This window comes from Propithecus coquereli, unplaced genomic scaffold (genome assembly GCF_000956105.1).
Source record: "Propithecus coquereli isolate 6110/MARCELLA unplaced genomic scaffold, Pcoq_1.0 Scaffold14, whole genome shotgun sequence".
In the NCBI taxonomy this organism is placed as follows: Eukaryota; Metazoa; Chordata; class Mammalia; order Primates; family Indriidae; genus Propithecus; species Propithecus coquereli.
This window is the reverse complement of record NW_012138302.1, coordinates 6,486,646-6,508,888: the sequence shown is the minus strand read 5'-3', so window position 1 is coordinate 6,508,888 and position 22,243 is coordinate 6,486,646. Positions and strand designations below refer to the sequence as shown.

General features: G+C 49.4%; 1 protein-coding gene across 1 annotated transcript in view; it reads right to left on the bottom strand.

Annotated features, from left to right (window-relative positions):
• Nucleotides 1-21,702, bottom strand: part of KANK4 (KN motif and ankyrin repeat domains 4) — a 32,451-nt gene extending 10,749 nt beyond the window's left edge. Inside the window, exons 1-6 of the mRNA XM_012639330.1 lie at nucleotides 21,687-21,702; nucleotides 12,172-14,106; nucleotides 10,734-10,845; nucleotides 7,642-7,860; nucleotides 6,175-6,262; nucleotides 3,644-3,863 (exon numbers count right to left, since the gene is read on the bottom strand). Coding sequence (XP_012494784.1) covers nucleotides 3,644-3,863; nucleotides 6,175-6,262; nucleotides 7,642-7,860; nucleotides 10,734-10,845; nucleotides 12,172-14,106; nucleotides 21,687-21,702 — 2,590 coding nt within the window. The remainder of the gene's footprint in view (nucleotides 1-3,643; nucleotides 3,864-6,174; nucleotides 6,263-7,641; nucleotides 7,861-10,733; nucleotides 10,846-12,171; nucleotides 14,107-21,686) is intronic.
• Nucleotides 21,703-22,243: the final 541 nt, after the last annotated feature.

The window sequence follows — 22,243 nt, the reverse complement described above, 5'->3', positions numbered from 1 at the left end:
ACCTCTCAAGGTGTAAATGATTTCCACCTCTCCATGGAAAACCAAACATCTGTGTACTGCTGCTCATCTGAAAAACCTCAGTGGCTCTTTTAGGTAATAAAACTATTTCAGGGCCGGGTGTGGTGGCTCACACCTGTAATCCTAACACTCTGGGAGGCCAAGGCGGGAGGATCACTTCAGGTCAGGAGTTTGAGGTTGCTATGAGTTAGGCTGATGCCATAGCACTCTAGCCTGGGCAACCGAGCAAGACTCCGTTTGAAAACAAACAACAAGAAAAAAACTGGCTCAGTAAATCAAGTCACTTAGCCTTTCTTAGCGTTTCCTCCTTTGTAAAATGGGGATAATAATAGAACCTACTTTAGAGGGTTATTGCCAAATGTGTTGAGTTAATATACTTTAAGTCCTTAGAATAATGCCTAGTACACAGTAAACGTTCAGTAAGAGTTAACTGTTATACTATTATTGTCCAGAATGATATTCTTGTGAACTTAGGTGTTCATTGTAACAAATCTGGTTTATGAAAAAATGCCAGGGCTACTGACAAGCTCTGTGCAAGTAGAAAAACCAACATTTGTTTGATATTCCCTCCACCCCACAATTTTTCAAACAATTTTTAGAAGCATGCCATAGTAATACCAGGATGCCAGCGGACACAGAAAAATCAGTCTGGCTCATTTATCAGCAGTTTCTCCCTCCAGCCCCTGGGCCCACTGTCATGAGCAGGCAGGCTACGAAAGCTGAATAATAACTCCACGCATCACCTCACAGCCCTGTTCTGAGAAAGAAGTGAGCATTTGCATTGCCTTGTTAATAGCTTTTTTATTTCTACCTCCTGACTATTTTCTGCTTGCTTTTAAGATGTGTGAATGAGCCTCGGGTTACCAGTTCTCTTTTCTCTCTTCAGAAACGTGACTTGTTGGTCAGTGAAGCGAGGTCTCTGCCTTCTCCCCATGGGCTCAAAAAAGGGACTAAAAGGGGCCAAGGACTCAGGATTAGACAGCAAAGCCCACCCTCCCTGCAGGTGAGAGAGGAGAAGGCTCTTGCCTGCGCACGCTCCCAGTGAGCAAGCTCACTCTCTGCAACGTCCAGCAAAATAAAGGACGATCACCAGGCACTAAGCCTGCAGACATGCTCTCGCTGGCTCTGATCTCCATAGTAATGAGTCACTTCTGCACAGCGCTTTACAGGTGGTAATGTGTTTTCTGGATGCTTCACAACTGCCTCCTAAGGGAGCCCAGGTATGTGAGCGTCACAGATCTGTCATCCTCAACACCCCTGCTGCAGATGAGGAACATAATGGCGCTTTTAGCCCATTTTCCCCAAATTCCTTCATACTTTATGCTGTGGCTATTTAGCTATTTCACTATGTTAAAGGGGAAAGCTTCCAAACCACTTTAAGGGTGATGAGTATTAACTGGATTCTTAGTCAGCATCAGCAGCTCTTTATAACACCCAAATCTTAGGTTGTCCATTATCTGTCCTGGCCTGGCCCACCTAGAACTTCTAACAGGCTACAAGACTGTGAGCTACTTAAAGACCAGGGCTGTATGTTACTGGACTTTGGATTCCTCATGCATACAATGGGTGTTGCCAAAGTCTCACAGTGTCCCTGAAATCCAATCTGGGGTTGTAGAAAAAGCCCCAATTGGGAGGGTGATGGATCTTGGTCTGAATTCTGGCTTTGCTACTTACTGGCTCTGTGACCTTGACCATATTACCTGACATCTCTGAGCCTTAGTTTTCACACTTGAAAAATGCAATTAATATCTGCTTTATGGGTCCTGCAAGGGTTGTATATGATAAAGTGTACGTATCTCTCCCCACCTCACCCCACCGTGTGCGGGATAACCAAGAGAGGGCTTCTCCCTCCAGCCTCTTCCCTTCTCCATCTCCGTCCCTCCTCCCAAAGCCACCATTGCCTGTGCTCTAGTTGGCCCCACCCAAAGCTCTATCACTCGTTGATCTTGCATCTGGAATTCACGATAGCCTCCTGGACAATTCCACCTGGGCAACCCACTGGAGACTCACGATCTGCCCCGGATTGAATTACCCTTTCTGCGTCCCCCACACTTGCTCCTTCTCCTCCTTCTGCAGTGCCACTGTCTTCCCAGCTGTCCAACCTTGACGGAGAGCTCAAGTCCCCTTGCCCTCCATGGCCGGTTAGTCACTACCTCCCCCGTGGCCTTTTCACTCTCATTCTCACCTACCATTCTCATCTACGGCAAGCCTCCGCTACCTGTCTTTGGACCCCCTCAATGTCCTCCCATCTGCCTTGCCACCTCCTCCTCTGCTCTCTCCACTAACCTACCCCGACCGTCAAATTACCCTTCCTAGAGGACTCTCCTGGTGTGTTAGTCCATTTTGTGTTTCTGTAAAGGAATACCTGAGACGGGGTAATTTATACAGAGGTTTGTTTGGCTCACAGTTCTGTAGACCGTCTAAGAAGCACGGTGCCAGTATCTGCTTCTGGTGAGGGCCTCAAGGAGGTTCCAATCAAGGCAGAAGGTGAAGGGGGAACAGGCGTGTCACATGGCCAGAAAAGGAGCAAGAGAGGGAGGAGGAGGTGCCAGGCTCCCTCAAACAAGCAGCTCTCAGGAGAACTCAAACAGTAAGAACTCACTGATTACCATGGGGTGGACACCAAGACATTCATCAAGGATCTGTCTCCATGACCCAAACAGCTTCCACCAGGCCCCACTTCCAAAACTGGGACTCAAATTACAACATGGGATTTGGAGGGGCCAAACATCCAAACCATATGACTTGGTTATGGTGCACCCTACATAAAATCCTGCATCAACTTCTCAGGCCTTTTCAAATAGGGTTCAAACTATTCAGCCTGGCACTCAAGGTCCTCCATTCCTCCATGCTGTGGCTCCAACTCACCTTCCCAACCTTAGTCCACATCCCATCCAAACTAGAAACTTTCTGTTCTCCAGGCATCTTTCCCTTTCTTAGTCTCCATGGAATTCTCTCTGCCAGGAACACTACTCTGCCTGCCGGAACCCTGCCTGCTCCAATGCACCTGTGCTGCTGCCTGGACTGGACCCGATCTCACCTCTTCTGAATCCCTCAATCACATTCTGCAGCTCTCTGTGAGCCATCATCGTGTTCCGCTCTGATTGTTAGGCTACGAGCTCCTGGCAAACAGAGGGCACACCAGGCTCACCTTGCACCCTGGTGATAGCCAGTGTGGACCTCACATTGCAGTCAGTAAATACCTGATGAAGGATGAATGACTCAAATTGACTCAAATTGGTCAAATGGTACCATGATCTTTGTTAAAAAGTATCTTATGAAGATGGGAAAATGTGACCTTCCCTAGAGTCAGTATGAGGTAGCCCTGAGATTGGACAGACCGAACACAAAATCTCACTCTACCATTTACCAGCACCTTGACCTGAGCAAATTTTATCACTGTTGAACTTCGAGTTTCCTCAATGGCAACATGAGAATAATAATACCCACATCACAGGAATGCTGTGATGTATAAGTGATAAATGCAGACAAAACGGTCCAGTCCCGTTCCTGGCATACGGAAGGAACTCAGAACAGTGAAGAAGTTCCGTGCTGGAAAGAAGTGTGGTACAAGCACTGCCCTTCAAGGAGGGATGCGGATGGTACAGACGCAATCGTTTCTCACCTGTCTCCAGCAGCAGCTTTGCGATGGAGAAGTTGGAGTGGGACACACTGTAGTGAAGGGCAGTGTTCCCGTTGCGATCAGCCAAGTTGACAAGCAGCTTCAGGAAATGTGGGGAGTGAGGCTGGACCCCGTGCAGGTAGGCAGCCACCACGGCAGGGCTAGACGACTTCCGGCTGGAGATGCGGAACCACTCCTGACTGATGGTGTTCAAGCTTTGCCTCTGAAATCCCAAAAGAGTCCAGTTCCAAGAGGTTCCCTGGCCAGGGGTGCCCCAGCTAGGGTTCCTAGCTAACACTGGGAAAAGTCAGCTTCAGATACTTCCACCTCTAACCCTTCAGCTCCCTCCAGCTCTCCATGTGGGTTATTCCTGGGGCTCAGAGCCAGTAGGGTTAGGAACGCAGCAGCGCATTTTGTGCCTGTGCGATTGGCCCCCACGGGAGGTAAGACAACACGGTAACCAGTAACAAAGCACTTTACTGGGGATAGTTTGAGTCTATGGTAACTTTAGCTCACATCCCCTGTGTGCACACGGTTACGAAGACCCCCTCTTTCACGCTCACTCAGCCCCAGACTCTACCAGGTCTCTTGTGTATTTTTAATCGGCATAGCTGGAAAATCACAGCATCTCACTGATGGGAAAAATGCATGCTGAAAGCTCAGACAACATATCCAACCTATGTTTGGAATAAAACCCAAACAGGTGTGTTTGACTTACTGTTGGCTTTTAAACTTTGCTGTTGCCTTCAGCATAAATGGTTTAACAGCCATGGCAGGACCTCACTCTCTGTAGTATTCAGGTCCTCTGGGACCGTGAATAAGAAGAGTTCCAGAGCCAATGACATCAACTCCATGTGTGACATGACCTTAGTGTTTAAAATGGATCATGTTTAGATTATTTGCCTCCAGGGGAGGAAAAGCTGTTGGGATGTGATTACTAGAAATGATTTCATACTCATTCTGGAAAGAGCACTGGATTTGGAGTCACAAAATCAATGTGACCAGGTTTAAGTCCTGGCTCAGCTGTGTGACCTTAGAAGTCATATAACATTTCTGAACCTTGTCCCTATTACAAAAGGGGGGCTGGCTCCCTTCACTCTCGGCCCTACAGAGCAAGGTCCTTATGAGACCTGCTTCATCTCTAGGCAGGGGTGAAGGAGGTGTCCTGTGTTTAGATCCTAACATGGGTGTGGTGTCACGCTTGCACATACATCCTCTGGTCACTTTTCTAGGGCAGAAACAGTGGAATCTTTTGTGGCTGAAACACTTTTATACATCAAAATATCTCCTTTACGCATGGAATCTTCAAGAAAATCTGGAGAAAGATCCTAATATTAAGGAACAGAGGGGTGGATTTTGAATGAAGAGCTAAGAAAGAACTTAGTTCAATAACTTAAGAATCAATAACAGGGCTGGGCACAGTGGCTCACACCTGTAATCCTAGCACTCAGCAAGGCTGAAGCAGGTGGATCCCTTGAGCTCATAAGTTCGAGACCAGCCTGAGCAAGAGTAAGACCCGTCTCTAATAAAAATAGCTGGGCATGGTGGCCCTCACCCGTAGTCCCAGCTACTCAGGAGGCTGAGGCAGGAGGATCCCTTGACCCCAGGAGTTTGAGGTTACAGTGAGCTATGATGACGCCACTGTACTCTACCCAGGGTGACAGAGTGAGACTCTGTCTCAAAAAAAAAAAAAAAAAAATAACAGGAGTTTTGATCAATATTCACATTACATATTGGTTCTTTAACAGTCTGAGAATAGCTATTTGCCAAATCAGCTAGGACAAAATAATAAAGATGGGTTGGGCAAGGAATAAACACTGACGAATTATTTTTACTCCTAGGGCTCTTCTGCAAAGGAGAGCAAAATGGCTTTTAAAAATGCCTACAGGCTGCTCCACTGTGGGCCTTCCAGCTGCTCTCATAACTTGGGAAAATGCGTATGCGCCAGTGTCCCTTGATTAAAAGTAGACCCCAATCGTTACATGTCTAAACTCTGTGGGCCACGAAGGTGTGAAGGAGCAAACACGTATTTTCTTGTTTTCGGTCTCCTGACCCAGAGGTGCACTTCAAGGAAAACAGCAACGACCAGAGAATCACATGTCAGGGCCGTCGGGATGGAGACCTGCCGCCGCCCTCGCTTTATCGATGAGGAAACTCAGGCCCTGAGCGTTGGGCTGATTTGCCCGACACCTCACAGATGAGGGTCCTGGAACAGAACCCCCGTTCCCACTCTGCATGCTTCCTCCTCTGCACTTAGGTACTCTCGAACCTCGGGGCCATTCTGAGCCTAAGCCGGAGAGGCTGGTGACAGACGTTGAGCGTTCGAAGCCTAATGGGGCCGGGGAAGGGCCTCTGAGGCCCCTGCCCGCCTCCTGTGCACGTCGGCCAGTTCTATCTCAGGGTGATCCATCACCTCAGACAGCAGCCTTTGGGGAGGCCAGAGAACACCCAGACTGCCTCAGGCAAGGGACCAAAGTCACCCAGTCTCGCTCTTAACTGAAGGGAAATCTTTACATGACCATGGAAAATCATACCAAGAGCTGGTCGGTGGTGGTCCCAGTTTCCGGCAGATGTTGGTTCAATGCCCGGCATGCATTAAGAAATTCTTCTGAGGGTTTATATCTAAAGAAAACAAATATACAGATGTTTATATAATCATTCTCTGTGTGGACAGAAAAAAGACTTTGCTTTCCTCCTCTTTCACTTCCCAGCAGCTCAAACGCCCAAACTGGGCAAACACCCCAGGAGAGGGGCAGTCCTCAGAAACCTGGGGTGGCCACGGAGTCCCCACAACTCCGCTGAAGAGTGAGTCAAGCACACTGCCCGATTCCTCCTGCTTTCGTCAGGGGTCGGAGCAGGTAACAATGCACTCGGGGGGCCACAGGTCCAGCTGTAATTCCTGACACGCCGGGAGGGGGAGGGCTGTCTTTCTGACTTGGGACCCAACATTTTCTGCCTGGGTGATTAGAAAAATTCAAAAAGCCAATCCATACCAGCAAATTTCTTCAGGTTATTCTTCCATGAAGGACACTTTAAGTACTAACAGGGTCAATACGATGAGACTCATTTCAGGGGGGGTGTCCGCAGTGACAAGTGCTCTGCCCGTGTTAGTAGGAGGACACCATTGGCACCAAGAGGCCTCAGTTGGGACTTACTGGCATTGGTCGCTGAGTGGCCCACTCACTCGTCATGTCCTATGGCGCTGCTGTGTTGGAGCAGCGCCGCGCACCTGTGTGACCGCCAGCTCCCGTTCACTGTTCATCATCCTCCGGCACCCAGGCTGGGGATGGTGACAATGACGATAATGGCACCGACTAGTCTTATCCCCACCATTTGTCAAGAGCCTACTATGTGGCAGGCACTGTGCTAAGCATTTTACTTGCTTTTTCTCATACAGTGCCCAGACCAAAGCTCAGGTTGCTATAATCCACATTTCACAGATGAGGGAAACTGAGGCGACCACAGCCTTAAGACCTTGCCTAAAGTAACACCGTGGCAGAGGCAAGATTTGAATCCAGGTGTGTCTGACTCCAAAGGCAGTACTGTTCTCGTCACATGGCATGACCTCCATCATTTTAAAAGACAGGGTTATGTCACCATGGCCAACGGGAGAGGCAGAAAAGCTCGTGGGTAAGAATCAGAGAGAGAAGGCTGGAATCCCCGTTCTGCGAGCTGCGTCCCTTCACTCCTCTAAGCCTCTATTTCCACATCTGCAAAGCAGGGATTATAATAATCTTTACCTGGAAGGATTGTGAAAAGGATTATATAAGATAACACTTGTAAAGTCCTTCCCATTTTCAGTGCCAGGTATATGTGGCGTTAGACGAAGAGATCTGGCCGTGACAGTATATTCCACAAAGGCAAGAGCCACTCTGATTAGTTCAACCAGTGCACAGCGGATGGGTAACGAATGAACAGATTAACACAAAATCGAATGAAAGGATGGACCTGTGTCCTTTTCCAGAGGACCAGCTGCCCCCACCCATACCCATCTGACTCACCTCTCAGCCTTGGAGTGGGGGACTTCTTCCCCAGGCCCACTTTCCTGGCCTGCATGATGCGTGCCCTCGGGGACACCCTGCCCGGCCTCGTAGCTGGGGTGGGCATCCTTGGTCCACCTGTGTTCTGGGCCATCACATTTCTTCTCAGCTTCGCTGTCAGACAAGTCTTCTGGGGAGCTGTCCTCACCGCTGGTCTCCTCACTCGAGGTGGTCTCATAGCTGGGGAGGGAGACAAAGGTCACTTGTCCTGTCCTTCCTGCCCAGTGCCCGTGTCAACACCAACGAGAGCTGGGTGGGCCTCAGGTAACACTTGCTAATCTCCTCCTCCATTTTCTACACCTACAGGGCTCCCAGGAATCTTAGTATCAGAAAGACATGGTAAAGGGCTTTGGCTCTGAAGTTGGAGGCCATTTGGGGAAAAAGATAATTACCTGTGCTCTTGCCAGCTAATACACAAGCAGCCCTGACCCCTGATTGGCTGATGCATTCGGGTGATACTTTCGGGCAATGCAGTGTCTCCCGAAAGCATTTGCTTCTGGAATCCTAATGTTAGGCCCGGAGAGGGGCCCCAATCCAGGCAGACATGCCCCAACTCCACTCTGAGTTCTCTGAATTTCCTAACAAACCTTCCCGTCTCTGGGAGAGAGCGAGACCTCCCTTTTTAGTCCGCTTGCTCCAGCCCAGCTTGCACCCGGCAAAGGATGACTCATGCAAACCTTCTCCCAGCAGGGCTGCGTGGGATACCCCAACACAGCATCTGCCGTACTCGGCCGCAGTCTGTCTGAGCTATTGCTTGGAGCAGCTAAAGGGGGGGTACAGGCCACCTGACTCACGGCCTCCCTCCCCGCAGGGACCCTTATGCTCCATTATAAGTGGCTCTATTGAGTTGGCAGATCAGAGGCCGTGGAGGAAATCCCTGGAAGATTTATTGATTCCCTGCTGGTGTGCAACAGGAGCCCCCCGATGCTGGAGGATGCTGGAGGTGAGATGAAGATTTTGGGTTCTGGGGACAGTGGACACAGCCACAGGGACTAGTGGCCATGGCCTCCATGGCATCCCTAAGGCCCCTTCTCAGAAGGACGGCCTCTGTGGGTTTGCAAATCCAGCCTGCTCCCTGCTATGCTCATATTCTGTTTTGCTTAATCCCAGATATTTCTTCCTCTATTGTGCATGGAACAACCTTTCGCTTCGGTGATTAAGAGAGTGGGAGATGTATAACATTTACCAAACAGTGTTCATCTTAGAATTGCTTCCATAAAAACTCTGCCTGAAAGTTTATTCACTCATTCGACAGGAATTTATTGAGCACCTGCTATGTGCCAGACACTGTTTTAAATTCTATGCCAAAGCTGCCTGCCCTAGTGGGAGAATATAGGAGAGCGAGGCAGAAAATAAACACGTAAACAAATATTATAGTCAGACAGTGATAAGAACAACAAATAAAATAAAAAAGGGCTATGGTACAGAGGGATGGGAGAAGGGGTTACTTTAATGAGAGCAGAAGTTTCTAACCTTGGTGGACATTAGAATCACTTGGAGGTGTTTACAAATCTGAATACGTGGAGTACACCCAGATTAATCAAACCAGAGTCTTCAGGGAAAGGACCCAGGCATCGGGATTTTTTTAAGCTCCCTGGGTGTTTCTAATGTGCAGCTGAGGTTGGGACCCACTGCACTAGAGGAGCACATACTGAAGACTGCCCACTAGAGGAGCACTTTCAGCAGGTGACAGCAAAGGCCAGGGCCCTGAGATGGGCCTGGGCTCAGCACGGTGGAGGGTGGACGTGCGACAGCTGCAGGAGCTGAGGCAGCCAGAGCCACGATCTGGCCCTCCCAGGTTTGAGTGGCGATTGTCGGGGGCATTTAAGCTGGGGAGAGGTATGACCTACATTAAGTGTTGAGATGAGGTTGATTCTCCTCTATCTATGAACTAGTGAAAGCGCAAGACGTTAGAGGAAGTGGGAACGACAACTGTAAGACATCCCATTTCATCATTTCTGACGTTTCCTGCACAGAAGCTGCAACAATGACGTCACCCTTTTGCCTCTAGTGTCTTCCCTTGGTGTGAATTAGCAGGGATTCTGACCCCTGGGCAGCCTTCAGGACCCACCAAGGGCTGGGCTGGGGTCCCTTCCTTTGGGCTTTCACAGCATCCTACGTGTCCTTGTCTAATGTAACTTAACACATCAGCATTTCCTCTTTTTTTTTTTTTTTTTTTTGAGACAGAGTCTCGCTCTGTCACCTGTGGCGGGATCATAGCTCACTGCAACCTCAGACTCCTGGGCTCAAGCGATCCTCCTGTCTCAGCCTCCTGAGTAGCTGGGACTATGAGCCTGCACCACAATGCCCAGCTAAGTTTTCTGTTTTTTTGCAGAGACAGAGTCTTGCTCTTGCTCAGGCTGGTCTCGAACTCCTGACCTTAAGCGATCCTCCCACTTCAGTCTCCCAGAGTACTAGGATTACAGGCATGAGCCACCTCACCCAGCCAGCATTTCCTCTTTATCTTATCTGTGAGCTAAAGGTGGGGACCATGATTTGTTTGACTTTATCCCCACCACCTAGCACATTGCTGGCATTTAATAAATGTTTGTTGAATGATTGATTTAGAAAATATTCTAAATCCAACACTCAATTCTCTAGAATATATAAGGCTTGGTTCGTGTTCTAAGTCAATAGACTGGTTGTTTTCTTTATCCCAGACACTTGGGTTTGGTTTACAGGAAGTTAAAGAAAAAATTAAATGGATGAAATTTGAAGTTCAACAAATTAACAGAGTTTTTACTAGTTTCAGTGTTGTGATTCAGGTTAAACGCCTTCCTCAAAGGGGCTGTGTACCCTCCAAACTCCCAGAAGCCACCTGGAGTCCTGGCCCTGGGTGAGGCCAAAACCAAGACATATTAAAAGCAGATCACCACAGTTGGCAGGAAGCCAAACATATGCAAACCCAAGAAGGAGTTTCAAAGAGCCACTGAGATTAATTCCCTTGAAGAAGAATGAAAACCAGATGCCTCCCCCTAGGAAAAGAGAGTGCTAGGGACAACAGCAGGAGAGGTAGCAGGGAGGGCGGTCTGAGCTTCACAAGCGATGCTTACCCACCGTTAACCCCAACAAACTGAAGGTTCTTTTTGGTCCCATTACCTCCTGCACGGAAGCCATAGTCTTTCTTTTTCATTATGGATTTAAGGCTGGTCGACGGGGAGATCTCTAGGCAGACACAACATCACAGGTTAGAATGAACCTTGGGGACACGTGGGAATGCAGCAAAACCAGGATCTTGCTTTGGGAGGGATATAGGTTGCAGGCATGTGGGGAGGTAGGGACAGGGAACTAGATCATGTAGATCAAATGTTTTGGGGGGCCTCTGGGAGGACCCGGCTTTCTGGTCGATGTTGGCAGAACCGTCCCTGTTAATGCTCCTCTAGGTGTGGATGAGAGAGTAGAGCTATCACAGCACTCTCAGAAGAACCACGTGGTGTGGGTGCCACTGTTGTCCCTGACGGCTGGGAAATCTGAGGCTCAGACTTGTTCAGTGAATGGCAGAACTTGGGTCTCCGGACCCATCGTCCAGCACCCACCCCTGCTCGAGGGCACCTCAGCGTCCCTCCTGGCTCGCAAGTGCACGTCGACACCTGTGATGTGGAGGTGGTGACGACACAGTGCTCAGGGCAGACCATGAGCAAGGGCACAAATCTCCTTGTGCTGGGCTCGATGGTAGTGGAAGCACTGTCCAGCGGGAAAGACGAGAACTAACACCGGGATAATGAGAGGGCAGCCAACTTGTGATCCCCGGCAGGAAGCAGCCTCCTCACAGGCTGCCCGTGGAGCAAAGCAAAATATGGTTCCACTTTACCCCACAGCAAAGAGGGTTGGATCTGTTACAAGAGGAAGTAACAGCCAAAGGGCTGATTTCCACATGTGAGCATCACTCCATCCCCAACCCCCCATTTTTTGTGCACACGTGCACACACGCATGCGCACACACAGAGAGCAAATATTCAGGGAACTGTCCAGATCTCAATATAATGTTCCTCCAAAACCAGGCTAGAGAAAACCTCTACTGTGCGAGAACCACAGAGGAACACAGGAATGCAAGGGCCCAGGAAACAGTGGAGGGAGGCCGAGGTTTGGAGCCCACGCGCAGGGCCATTCTGGGCCCCAGATGCTGCCTTTGCACAATGCAAATGAGAGTAGGCCCCCCTGGGTGGATGCGCTGCTTGAGCACATGACTTGGCAAAAGGGAGCGTGGGCTGGATTTCTACTCTTTTGTGCCCCTCCTGGCTGGCATCTCTGTGCCCTGTGCTTTCTGTACAGCTGTATGCGGTGGCCCGGCAGTCAGACCCAACCTTACAGCAGGGACAAACGTAGAGGTACTGAGCCTCCACTGTTAACACACATCAGTTTTTATTTCCCAGAGTTCCTGAGGATGCTAAAATCTTTCTAAAAATCATACTCATGCAATTGAGAACCTTTTTCCCTCTGACTCATGGTGTAGAGGAGACATGGTTCCCTGTCTCAGGCCCCAGTATTTACCCTTCGGTGGAGAGGAGGAGGGGGCCGGGGGCTCCTTGTGCTGGGGGGCCTGGGCCGAGTAGGCAGACAGCAGCAGGTTGAGGGAGCTCAGCAGCTGGCTCTGGATGCTGCTCAGCTTGGAGGCTGGCTGCCTGATGGCGCTGGCCAGCTCCGGGTACCCATGCTCCAGGCAGCTCCACTGTTCCTGCAGGAGCTCCTGGATCTTCTTCACATATTGCCCAAGGGTGGCATCTGTTGGTGAGCTTGGTGGCCTTTCCGGGTGCTCCTTCCCTGGGAGCTCTGAACTGGGCTCCTGCCTCCCTGCTGGGGGAGTCTTTCTGTCACTGCTCCACGCAAAGCCTCCTGCTCCCCTGGCCAGGCCCTCGGCTCCTCCCTGAGGGCCTTCCTCCTCCTGCTCTGTGCCTGCTTCTTCAATCCTGAGCTCGGTGGAGAGGCAGCTATGTAAAGACGAGGAGAGGACCTTCTCTGGTCCCTGCAGCAGTGACAGCTGGGGTGGTAGCACGTGTTCTGCTGGGCTCTGATCCCCTTGTTTGTGACTGTCTTGCCCCCATAGGAGACCATTCTCCCCTCCTTGGGCCCCCCAGCTTTCAGATTCTGTGATGCCCAGAAGGTTGACCTCAATGCTCTTGTCACATGACTCCCTGGTCAAGAGTCCATGGAGAGGGTCAGTGTTGACCGTGGCGTCAGCCTGGCCCTGAGCATCTTTGGCGGTCTCTTGGCTAAGCTTTTCTTCCAGTTGGGCTACAGCGCGCTCCAGCTCTTGAATCCTCTGCTCCCTGGCCTTCACTTCCTCTTCCTGTTGCTGGAGGGCAGCCCTGACCTGCGCCAGTTCCTCGGTTCTTCCAGACAACTCGCCCTCGAGGGCAGAGACCTGCTGCTTCAGGCTGGAGACGCCGCCTGCACCCGCCCCCGCCAGGCCCAGGCTCTCCTCGGTGACCCTGACGCCGACGCTTCTCACGTCCACCTCCACGGGCGGCGGGGGAGGGATCTCGCTGATGTTGAGCTCGATTTCTTCCAGGGGCAGCTCGCTCTCGGGGATGGGCGATGGCAGGGGCGGGGGGCTAGGCGTGGGGGAGCCCGGGGAGACCACCACCTCTGCTGCTCTGGCTTCGCGCTCGTCTTCCGCATCCTCCAGGCCTACAAGTGCATTCGGGAACGAGGAAGGAGGAGCTGGGAGGCAGAGGTGGTTGGGAGCCGTCACGCCACCCTCCGGAGGCTCGGCTCCCTCCCGGACCAGCTCCAGAGTTCCCGGCACCGGCTCTCCCAGTTCTCGCGCTTTCGGCTGCGGGGACGCTCGTGGGCTGGAGCTGTGAAAACCTGCGAATCCTTCTGCGGGGCCGAAGGCGCCATCGCAGACGCTGCCTTCGCCGCGAAGTGGAGGGAAGGTGGGAGGCGCGGGGGCACCTGAGCTCAGGCTCGGCTCCTCGGAGGCCCTGCTTTGCTGCAGCGTGGCTGGCATGCTGGACGCTCGCAGAAGCTGGGGCCGTCCGCTTCCGGAGCCGAGCTCAGCGTCCTCTGGAGCAGCAGCCTCCAGCTGTCTGGTGGCCTCTGCCAACACGGCCCTCCGATGGTAGCTCAGCTCGCTCCCGCTGGCTGCCGCCTGGGGGGCAGTACCAGGCAGCAGTGACTGGGTTTGCTCCTGTGCCACAAGCGACACTTTCCTTGGCACCCCTGGGGACCAGTTTTGGTGGAGCAGAGCGGCCTGGGGGCGAGCCCCGCTGTTGGGAAGGCTGAAGTTTCGGGGCAAAGTGCTAAACTTGGCCTGCTTGGCCCTTCTGTGGATAGGAATCCTTTTGATGGTGTTTCCCTTCTCGATGTCATCCACATACTTGAGGAAGTCCAGGTCTAAATGAAAGCCATATGGGGTCTCCACAGAGTAAGGGTGGCTCTTTGGAGGGTCTTTCTCTTCATCCCCCTGAGAAGACTGGTCTTTGGCTGGGAGACATAAGACAAGTTAAAAAAAAAAAAAAGCACAGAGTTAATTAAGAATTACAGGGCCATGAGGCCTAATGTCTGTGATTTTGACTTAACACTGTCACATGAGACTTATCCTAAGTGTTCGAGCCTCTAAATTATGGCTGCGATGCTCAGTCTTTTTGGCTGTCCTGGGAAATCATCTTATTAAATCAATGTGTACTTAGCCAGTGTCTGCAAGGAAAGAGGTAGAGGGAATGGTTTCCAATTTGCAATATGTCAATCTGAGTGACTACTGTGGAATCTGCCTGCAGACCTGCAAAACAAAATTGTCTCATGCTGTTTTTTGGGGGGGTCGAGTCACATAATTGCTGAACTGAAGTAGCCAGAAATTTGCCAAATCAGGGTACTAATTGGCTGAAGTTAAGCAGAGAGCAGATTTATGACCCAGAAGACAGAGAACTCCTAAAAGAGAGGCTGCATTTTTTATCTGCTTAGTGCCTCAATTCGGTAGAAATGCACTGATTTTCCCAGGGGTCCCTGGGAGCAGGTCCAGAGCACAAATATAATAATAGCATCAAGTAAGAAACAGATAGATACGGAAGGTTTTAAAGGATGAGATACACATGTGTATGTCACTATTAAAAAAGAAACTTGCAAAAAAAAAGAAAGTAACTTGCATTACTCAAATAAGTAGTAAATCTTGTTTAAGCCGGAGGTATCAATGAGTTACGCCATCTGCATTATTTAAGCTTGCTCGGGTGCCTGAGCCTCAGGTACACCAAGATCAGAGAGAACCACAGCAAGTAACCACACACAGCCTACGCTCCTTCCACCTGAAAACTGCTTAGTGCTTACCGAACACCAATTTCACCCTCAAAAACCCATGCCAAGTAAGAAAATACCTCCTTTGGCCAGGAACTCCATGAAAAAAAAAGAAAAAACAAAACAAAACAAAACAAAAAGGAAACACCACATTTATCACAGACTGGAAAAAGGGTGTTGAAGGAAAAGGGCCAATTAATGTCAAAAGGGACATTGGCATATATGCTCCCAGAGGTGTGGGGCCCGCCTTTTCAGGACACCCAAACTATGGGGAAACATCATGATGAGAAAGTTCTCCATTACACCACGGCACCATTGATCTTTTGCAGAGCCCACCTATTGATTCCAACAGAGGACACTGAGAACAAGTCAGTCCTTCGACTGTTTGAATCCACAGGGGCTTGTCTCCAAGTAACCTCTTCTCCAAGTTAATCTTTGTTCCTTCGATGTTCCTAATGGGACACCCCTTTCTACTTCTGTGACATTCTGCTAAACAGGCTCTGAAAATTCTGAGCTCAGGAGAGAACATTCATGGAGAGTATAGAGGTTAAGAATTCAGGTTCTGGGCCGGGCGCGGTGGCTCATGCCTGTAATCCTAGCACTCTGGGAGGCTGAGGCGGGCAGATCGTTCTGAGCTCAGGAGTTCGAGACCAGCCTGAGCAAGAGCGAGACCCCGTCTCTACCAAAAAATGGAAAGAAATTAATTGGACAGCTAAAAATATATGTAGAAAAAATTAGCCGGGCATGGTGGTGCGTGCCTGTGGTCCCAGCTACTTGGGAGGCTGAGACAGTAGGATTGCTTGAGCCCAGGAGTTTGAGGTTGCTGTGAGCTAGGCTGACGCCACGGCACTCGCCCCAGGCAAGAGAGTTGAGACTCTGTCTTAAAAAAAAAAAAAAAAGGATTCAGGTTCTGGAGCCTGTTCTATTTCTCTGCTCTGTGAATTTAAGGGAAATTACTTAGTCTCCCTAGTGTCTCATCATCTGCAAAGTGGGAATAATAATAGGTGAGATAAGATTACTGTAAGGACTAATTTATACTAAAGCTAAAGTGCTTAGAACAATGCCTAGCACATGGTAAGCATTCAATACATGCTCAATATTGTATTAATAGTTATCTTTGTGGAAGCCCCAAGTAAAGAGAACTGAAGTCCCCTAATAGAAATTAATTCATGTGACTCACTGCCTGGTCTCTACAAATTGTCTGTGACTGACTGATTGCTTGGCTCTCAGGGTAGTAGGCTCTGGGCGCGAAATTACAAAATAGCTGTAATTCAATTCACTTATCTCAACCACTATTTTTTCAGCACCTATGTGTCTGTTGCTAAACTAGATCCTAAGAACACAAAGATGAATTAGGTTCAGCCCCTGCCTTCAAAGAATTTATGGTCAAGTAGGAGGGACACAAACAAATACAGTGCAGTATGATAAGGAAACCCGTTCAAGGTACAGTCTTCTTTCCTGACTTCTTTTTCCGGAATTATTTTCTTGGACGTGGAGGCTAATTTTGCCTTGGCAGGAGAGGGATGACTCCACAAGAGTGACATACGACTGGATGTTAAATGAGTAAGTATGAAACTGCCAGCAGAACAAGAGAATGAAAGATACTGTAATGGTTTATCTCTAAGATGACCACCATCAATTCCTACCCCCTTTAGACAAGCAAGCTAATCCTACATTGAGAGGGAGAATCTATTTCTCTAGGTCTTTGAATCTGGGCTGGCCTGTGGCTGCTTTGACCAAAAGAATGTGGCAGAAGTGATGCTGAGATTTCTAAGGCTAAGTCATAAAAAGCCTTGTAGCTTCCACCAGGGTCTCTTAGAATATACACTCAGTGCCATGTAAGAAGTTCAACTTCCCTGAGGCTGCCATGCTGTGAGGAAGCCCAGATAGCCCCAGAGAGAGGTCACGTGGAGAGAGGGAGAGAGATGCCCATCTAGCCCCCAGCTATTCCAGCCATCCTAGCGCTGGCGCCAGGCATGAGTAGAAAAGCTCTCACCCATGATGTGACTTCAACTATAGGAGTGTCCCCAAGTAAGAACCACTCAGCTGAGCCTGTGTTAATAATAAATTATTGTGTTAAGCCACTGAGTTTCGGGGTGGTTTGCTATGCACAAAAGCCACCACAAACATGCTAGACACCTGTCAGAGAATGTGCGGAGGCATGAAGGTATGAAGTCACACAGTATTTCAGAGTTCTGCAATGCAGTCAATATGGCCAGAACTTAAAAAGTGTGGTAGAGAAGGGTGAACGGAAGAGAAAGATAAAATTGGAAAGGCCAGCAAAAGCCAGATTGGGGAGCAACGTGTGTGCACCCTAACAAGCTTTGACTTTACTCTCTAGGTCAGGGGAGTCATTGAAGGGTCTTAAGTAAGGGAGTGACTTGGTTGAATGTGATTTCAAAAAGAGCATCTTGCAGAGGGTGAGAAGAAGAGCAAACCACAAGCCCACAGGCCAGCTGGGAGGCGGCTGACCTGGTCAAGGAGAAGCTGGAGGGAAGGGAGGGAAAGAGAAAGGGGTGTGGAACCTGCGGCCTTGGGGCCACCTGTGGCCTTTTGACCGAATCCAAATTTTACAGAACAAATCCTTCAACTAAAGGATTTGGTCAAGGGGCCACACTTGGGGATCTGGAAAGTGCAAATGATGGCATTTCCCTAAGGGCGATGACAGATTGGGGCTGAGCTCTTCCCACTGGCCTGATCTCTCCTTCCCCTGGCCGATGCCACATGCTTGCCTTGTGGCCCTCTGTGCTTAGAGAAGTACAGCTCCTCCAAAGAACGAAACGACACCAACTGGACACATGAAGTCTGAACTCACGAACACGGACACCACGGAGGCTGCAAGCCATCGATGCCAAGTAAAGCCACAGGGCCTGTGGGCAATTATGCTGCAACCACAGGAGGGAACAGAACCAGCTCAGTGCTGATCCACAGGATGGTCTCCTTTGGGTTTCAGGGCTTCTGCGGCAGATACCTGGACTTCAGGTGGATAAGGAGTAAATGTTCCTCTAGCACCCAAAGAAACTCCAAACAAGTTCCCACTCACCTACATGATTTTTTTTTTACCAACTTGCTTCCCCCAGCCAAAGAAGCACATTGGCAGTTTCAGTAAATGAGAGCAATATCTTTTATTGCTTTCTGTTAGTTTTCAAAGTTGTACCTGGCTATACTCTTAGACCTATTGGTCCACTCAGCAGCCTCCTGGATTATAAGGACAGGCCAAATCAGAAAAGAGATACTTGTCCAAAGTTAAGCAGAGAGCAGATTTATGACCCAGAAGACAGAGAACTCCTAAAAGAGAGGCTGCATTTTTTATCTGCTTAGTGTCTGAATTCAGTAGAAATGTACTGATTTGCCCAGGGGTCCCTGGGAGCAGGTCCAGAGCACAAATACAATAATAGCATCAAGTAAGAAACAGCAGATTCAAAGGCAAAATCTTCCACAAGGGAGAGGAAGGGAAGTGAGATTGAGCAGCTATGAGGGACGACAGGTTTAAAAGGTGCTTTCCCAAGCTAGCACTGTGGGGTCTCTCTCTCTCTCTTTCTCTCTTACTAACACACAGATCCATCAGGTCACCCTGCCTGCCGCCCCCACTCTGCATTTCATCTCTTTCTTCCAGTGCAAGAGGCATGCTGGACTTCGATGAGGGAGCCTGAGCTGATATGCTGTGAGACCTACCCTCACATGAAGCTCTGCTCCTATTAATTCTACCTGGTGACAGGTAGGCAGGAGCTCAGAATTCCAGGCATTGGGCCAGGCCAAGAATTAATTAGGAGGACTGGCTCTGCTCAAAATGAAGTTCAGATCAGATAAACCAACACCGGGCCAAACTGGCTGGATTTGAGTCCTGGCTGTCATCTCCTGTGTGACTCTGGGCAAATTATTTCACTCCCTTGTGCCTCAATTTCTCCATTTGCAAAATGGAAATAATCACACCTCACTTACAGAGTTCTTGTGGCTATCAGCATGCATGCAGTAGAGAACAGGGCACAGAGCAGGTACCCAAAAAAGGATTCTGAAGGCAGGGATGGCTACTTCTGAATGGGGCAGGGGAAGATTCGCCGAGGATGTGTCCTGTCCCTCTTTGTTAGGACTACAGCCTCAAGAGGAATGAGAGTCCAAGAAAATCATTCGGGAGAAATTGGGAAAATGAGTCAGGGGAGAAGAAAAAAGTAAGATACAGGAGGCTCAGAGCTTCCTGGAATTCCCTATGGAGTCTTGCTTGAAAGCACAATAGATCAGCAGACCTTGCAGAGGCCCTGCAAGCCCAGTCGTAAGCTTGAGAGTTACACACGGACAGAGAAAGAAGGGAAAGAAGGGCGTGCCAAAGTAATTATCTGGGGCGACAAAGTGAGGTACAGCAGGTGAGTGAACCAATTAGAGGCATTTAAAGTGAGAAAGAGAAGTTCAAAAGCCTATGCTCAGTTTCTGAAGGAAATGGGAAAAACAGAAACCAGAGAGAAAATGGCTAAAAATAAAGCTGGAAAGAAGGGGAAGGAAATGAACCTTTTCAAAAGGCCAAGACAGGGAAGGAAGCCTTTCCCTCTTCTGTCCTTGTTCTGTCAGACAAGTGTGGGTGTACCTGGGGAGGGTACCCTTCTTGAGCTAGCTGTGGGCAATCACGTGGCGGCCAGGGCCACGAGCAGGGTACTGAGCAGGGAGGAACAGGCAGGCAGGATGACAGGGCCCTGGGGCATTAAGGGAATTATCGGGTGCTCTGTGGCACCACTGCCAGAGATGCACTGAAAAGGCAGCTCTCTGGGGAGAAAGGCAGACTCTTGAAATATAAGCTAACTGCATTTGGAGGAAAGGAAGAGGCAGGGCTGGAGCTGATGTCTGGTCCTTAAATCCTGTGCCAGTGAAGGGACACGTGATTCAAGGGGGATTATAGGCTCTCCTGTTTCCAGGCAATCTGGAAAAAACATTTCATTAGAAGTCAGGAGATTGGGGTCTAGACTATGACCTTAAGCAGGTCTCCTGGGGAGGGGAAGAGGGAAACATTCGTTGAGACACTCATTGTGCTAGATAGCTATTACTCAACGACTTTACATACATTATCTAATTTAGTTCTTTACCAATCCCGAGAACTAGTATTAATACCCATTTATAGAGGAGATGTGGTAGATTGCAAAAACAGCTGCAATAATACCCCACCCTTGGGGTACTCCTCTACCACACTGATCCTGGGGTTGGCCTTGTGACCTGCTTTGGCCAGTGGGTTGACAGCCATGTGACATATGCAGAGATTTGAACATTGCTTGCACACGGGGGTGTGTCTTTTGCAACCCTTCTGCCACCATATGAACGAGCCCCAGCTAGCTTCCTTGATGATGACAGACACATGGCCAAGTCATTACTGATGCCCCAGACATATGTGTGGCCATTCTAAACCATCTAGCCCCAGCCGAGTCACCCAGAAGATCACAGACATGTAAATGAGCCCAGAAAAGATAAGCTGAGCCCACCCACACCAGAATAATGGCCCTACCAACCTACCGATTCTTTTGAGAAATAATGTCTTTAAGTCACTAAATTTTTTTATTTATTTGTTACACAGCAAAGCTAACTTATGCATAAGGGGACTGAGGCTCAGAGACATTAAATGACTGGTAGGGTCACTAGGTATGAATGGGAACTCTTTCACCATATTGTGCTTCATCTGTAGAGTGAGGATGATGAGTGAGAGCACCTGCTCCCTTCTTGGTGCTTGGATGAGATGAGAAGGCACTCTGAAAATTGCACAAGTCCAATATTTTGGAAGGCGTGAGAATATATAGGAATGAACCAACTCAGTTTCTCCTATATTCTCACTCAACAATCAACACAGAAAACTTCCGTGACCGATTGTGTGTAGGTTTTTCTCCACACACCAAGCAAACAATCAGTTCTGCAGCAGACACCAGCTGGGTGTCCTCCAGTTCAATTCCAACACTGTCTACCTGGAGATAGCCTCAGATCCCACAGGGCTCAGTCCCCAAGAATGTTGCCCACTTCTGATGCCAATCACAAGCCCCAGGTTGTTCTCCTTGTGCTATAAATCCAGGTTTCCACAACCCCCTCCTCGGGTTTAATTAATTTGCTAGAGCAGCTCACAGAACTCAGGGAAATCTTTACCTCTGTTTACTGGTTCATTATAAAGGATATTATAAGGGATACCAGTGAACGCTAGATAAAGAGATAGAAAAGGCAAGGTATGGGAGAAGGGGTGCCCAGCTTCCATGCCCTCTCCGGGCACACCAACTTGCAGGAACCTCTACGTGTTCGGCTATCAAGAAGCTCATCCAAACTCTGTCCTTTTGGGTTTTTATGGAGGCTTCATTGCATAGGAATGGTTGATTACATCATTGGCCATTGGTGATCAACTTAACCTTCAGCCGCTCTCTCCTCCCCAGAGGCTGGGAGGTGAGGATGAAAAGACGCACCCCTCAATCCTGTGTTGGTCTTTCCTGTGACCAGCCCCATCCGGAAGCTTCCTAGGCGCTGCCGGCTTAGCCACCAGTCATCTCATTAGCGTATGAAAAGACACATCACTTAAGAGATTCCGAGGCTTTTAGGGGCTGTACGCTAGGAAATAGGGATGAAGAACAAATTCGTATTTCACGACAAGGCAAGGCTTCATTCTCATTCTCTGCCACCTTCTCTAGGTCATACCTGCAATACCTGGTGTGGGCCTCCCAGGACTGCCTGCCTGGGGAATGGCTCCTGCCAGGATTTATGGTAACAGTCTCTTCCCAGCCCCCTTGCTTACTTTCAGCCAGGACTACAAAGCAGCTGCCTACCATTGGTCTTCTCCATCTTAGGGAGCGCTGACCCTCAGTCTCTCAGCCACTCTGCATCCGATGAGTCTGTAAAATTCGTCCGAGAGTTCTGAAAGAAAGAAGAATAGAGAAATGGAGAGTCTCATTAGTGTTAGAATAAGTGTTGAGGAAACACGGCACCAAAGAAAGTAGCGCCCATCCCTGCCTTTCTCCCAGGGTGCCCATGAGCTCACAGCCCTCCAAGGAGGGAGAGTAAAAGCCTGTACACACTCCTAGCGCCCCATTTTGGGTGTTACTTCATGGAGTGGGTGTAACTTCATGGGATGTGAGCAATAGTCCAACCAAAAGAACCATTTGGCCCAGCCCCCTCACTTGGCAGATGAGGAAACTGAGGCTGTGTTTTTTCTAGACAGAGTCTTGCTCTGTCACCCTAAGCTAGAGTGCGGTTAGCTCACAGCAACCTCAAACTCCTGGGCTCAAGCTATCCTCCTGCCTCAGCCTCCGGAGTACCTGGGACTACAGGTGCACACCACCACACCCAGCTAATTTTTCTATTTTTAATAGAGACGGGCCTTGCT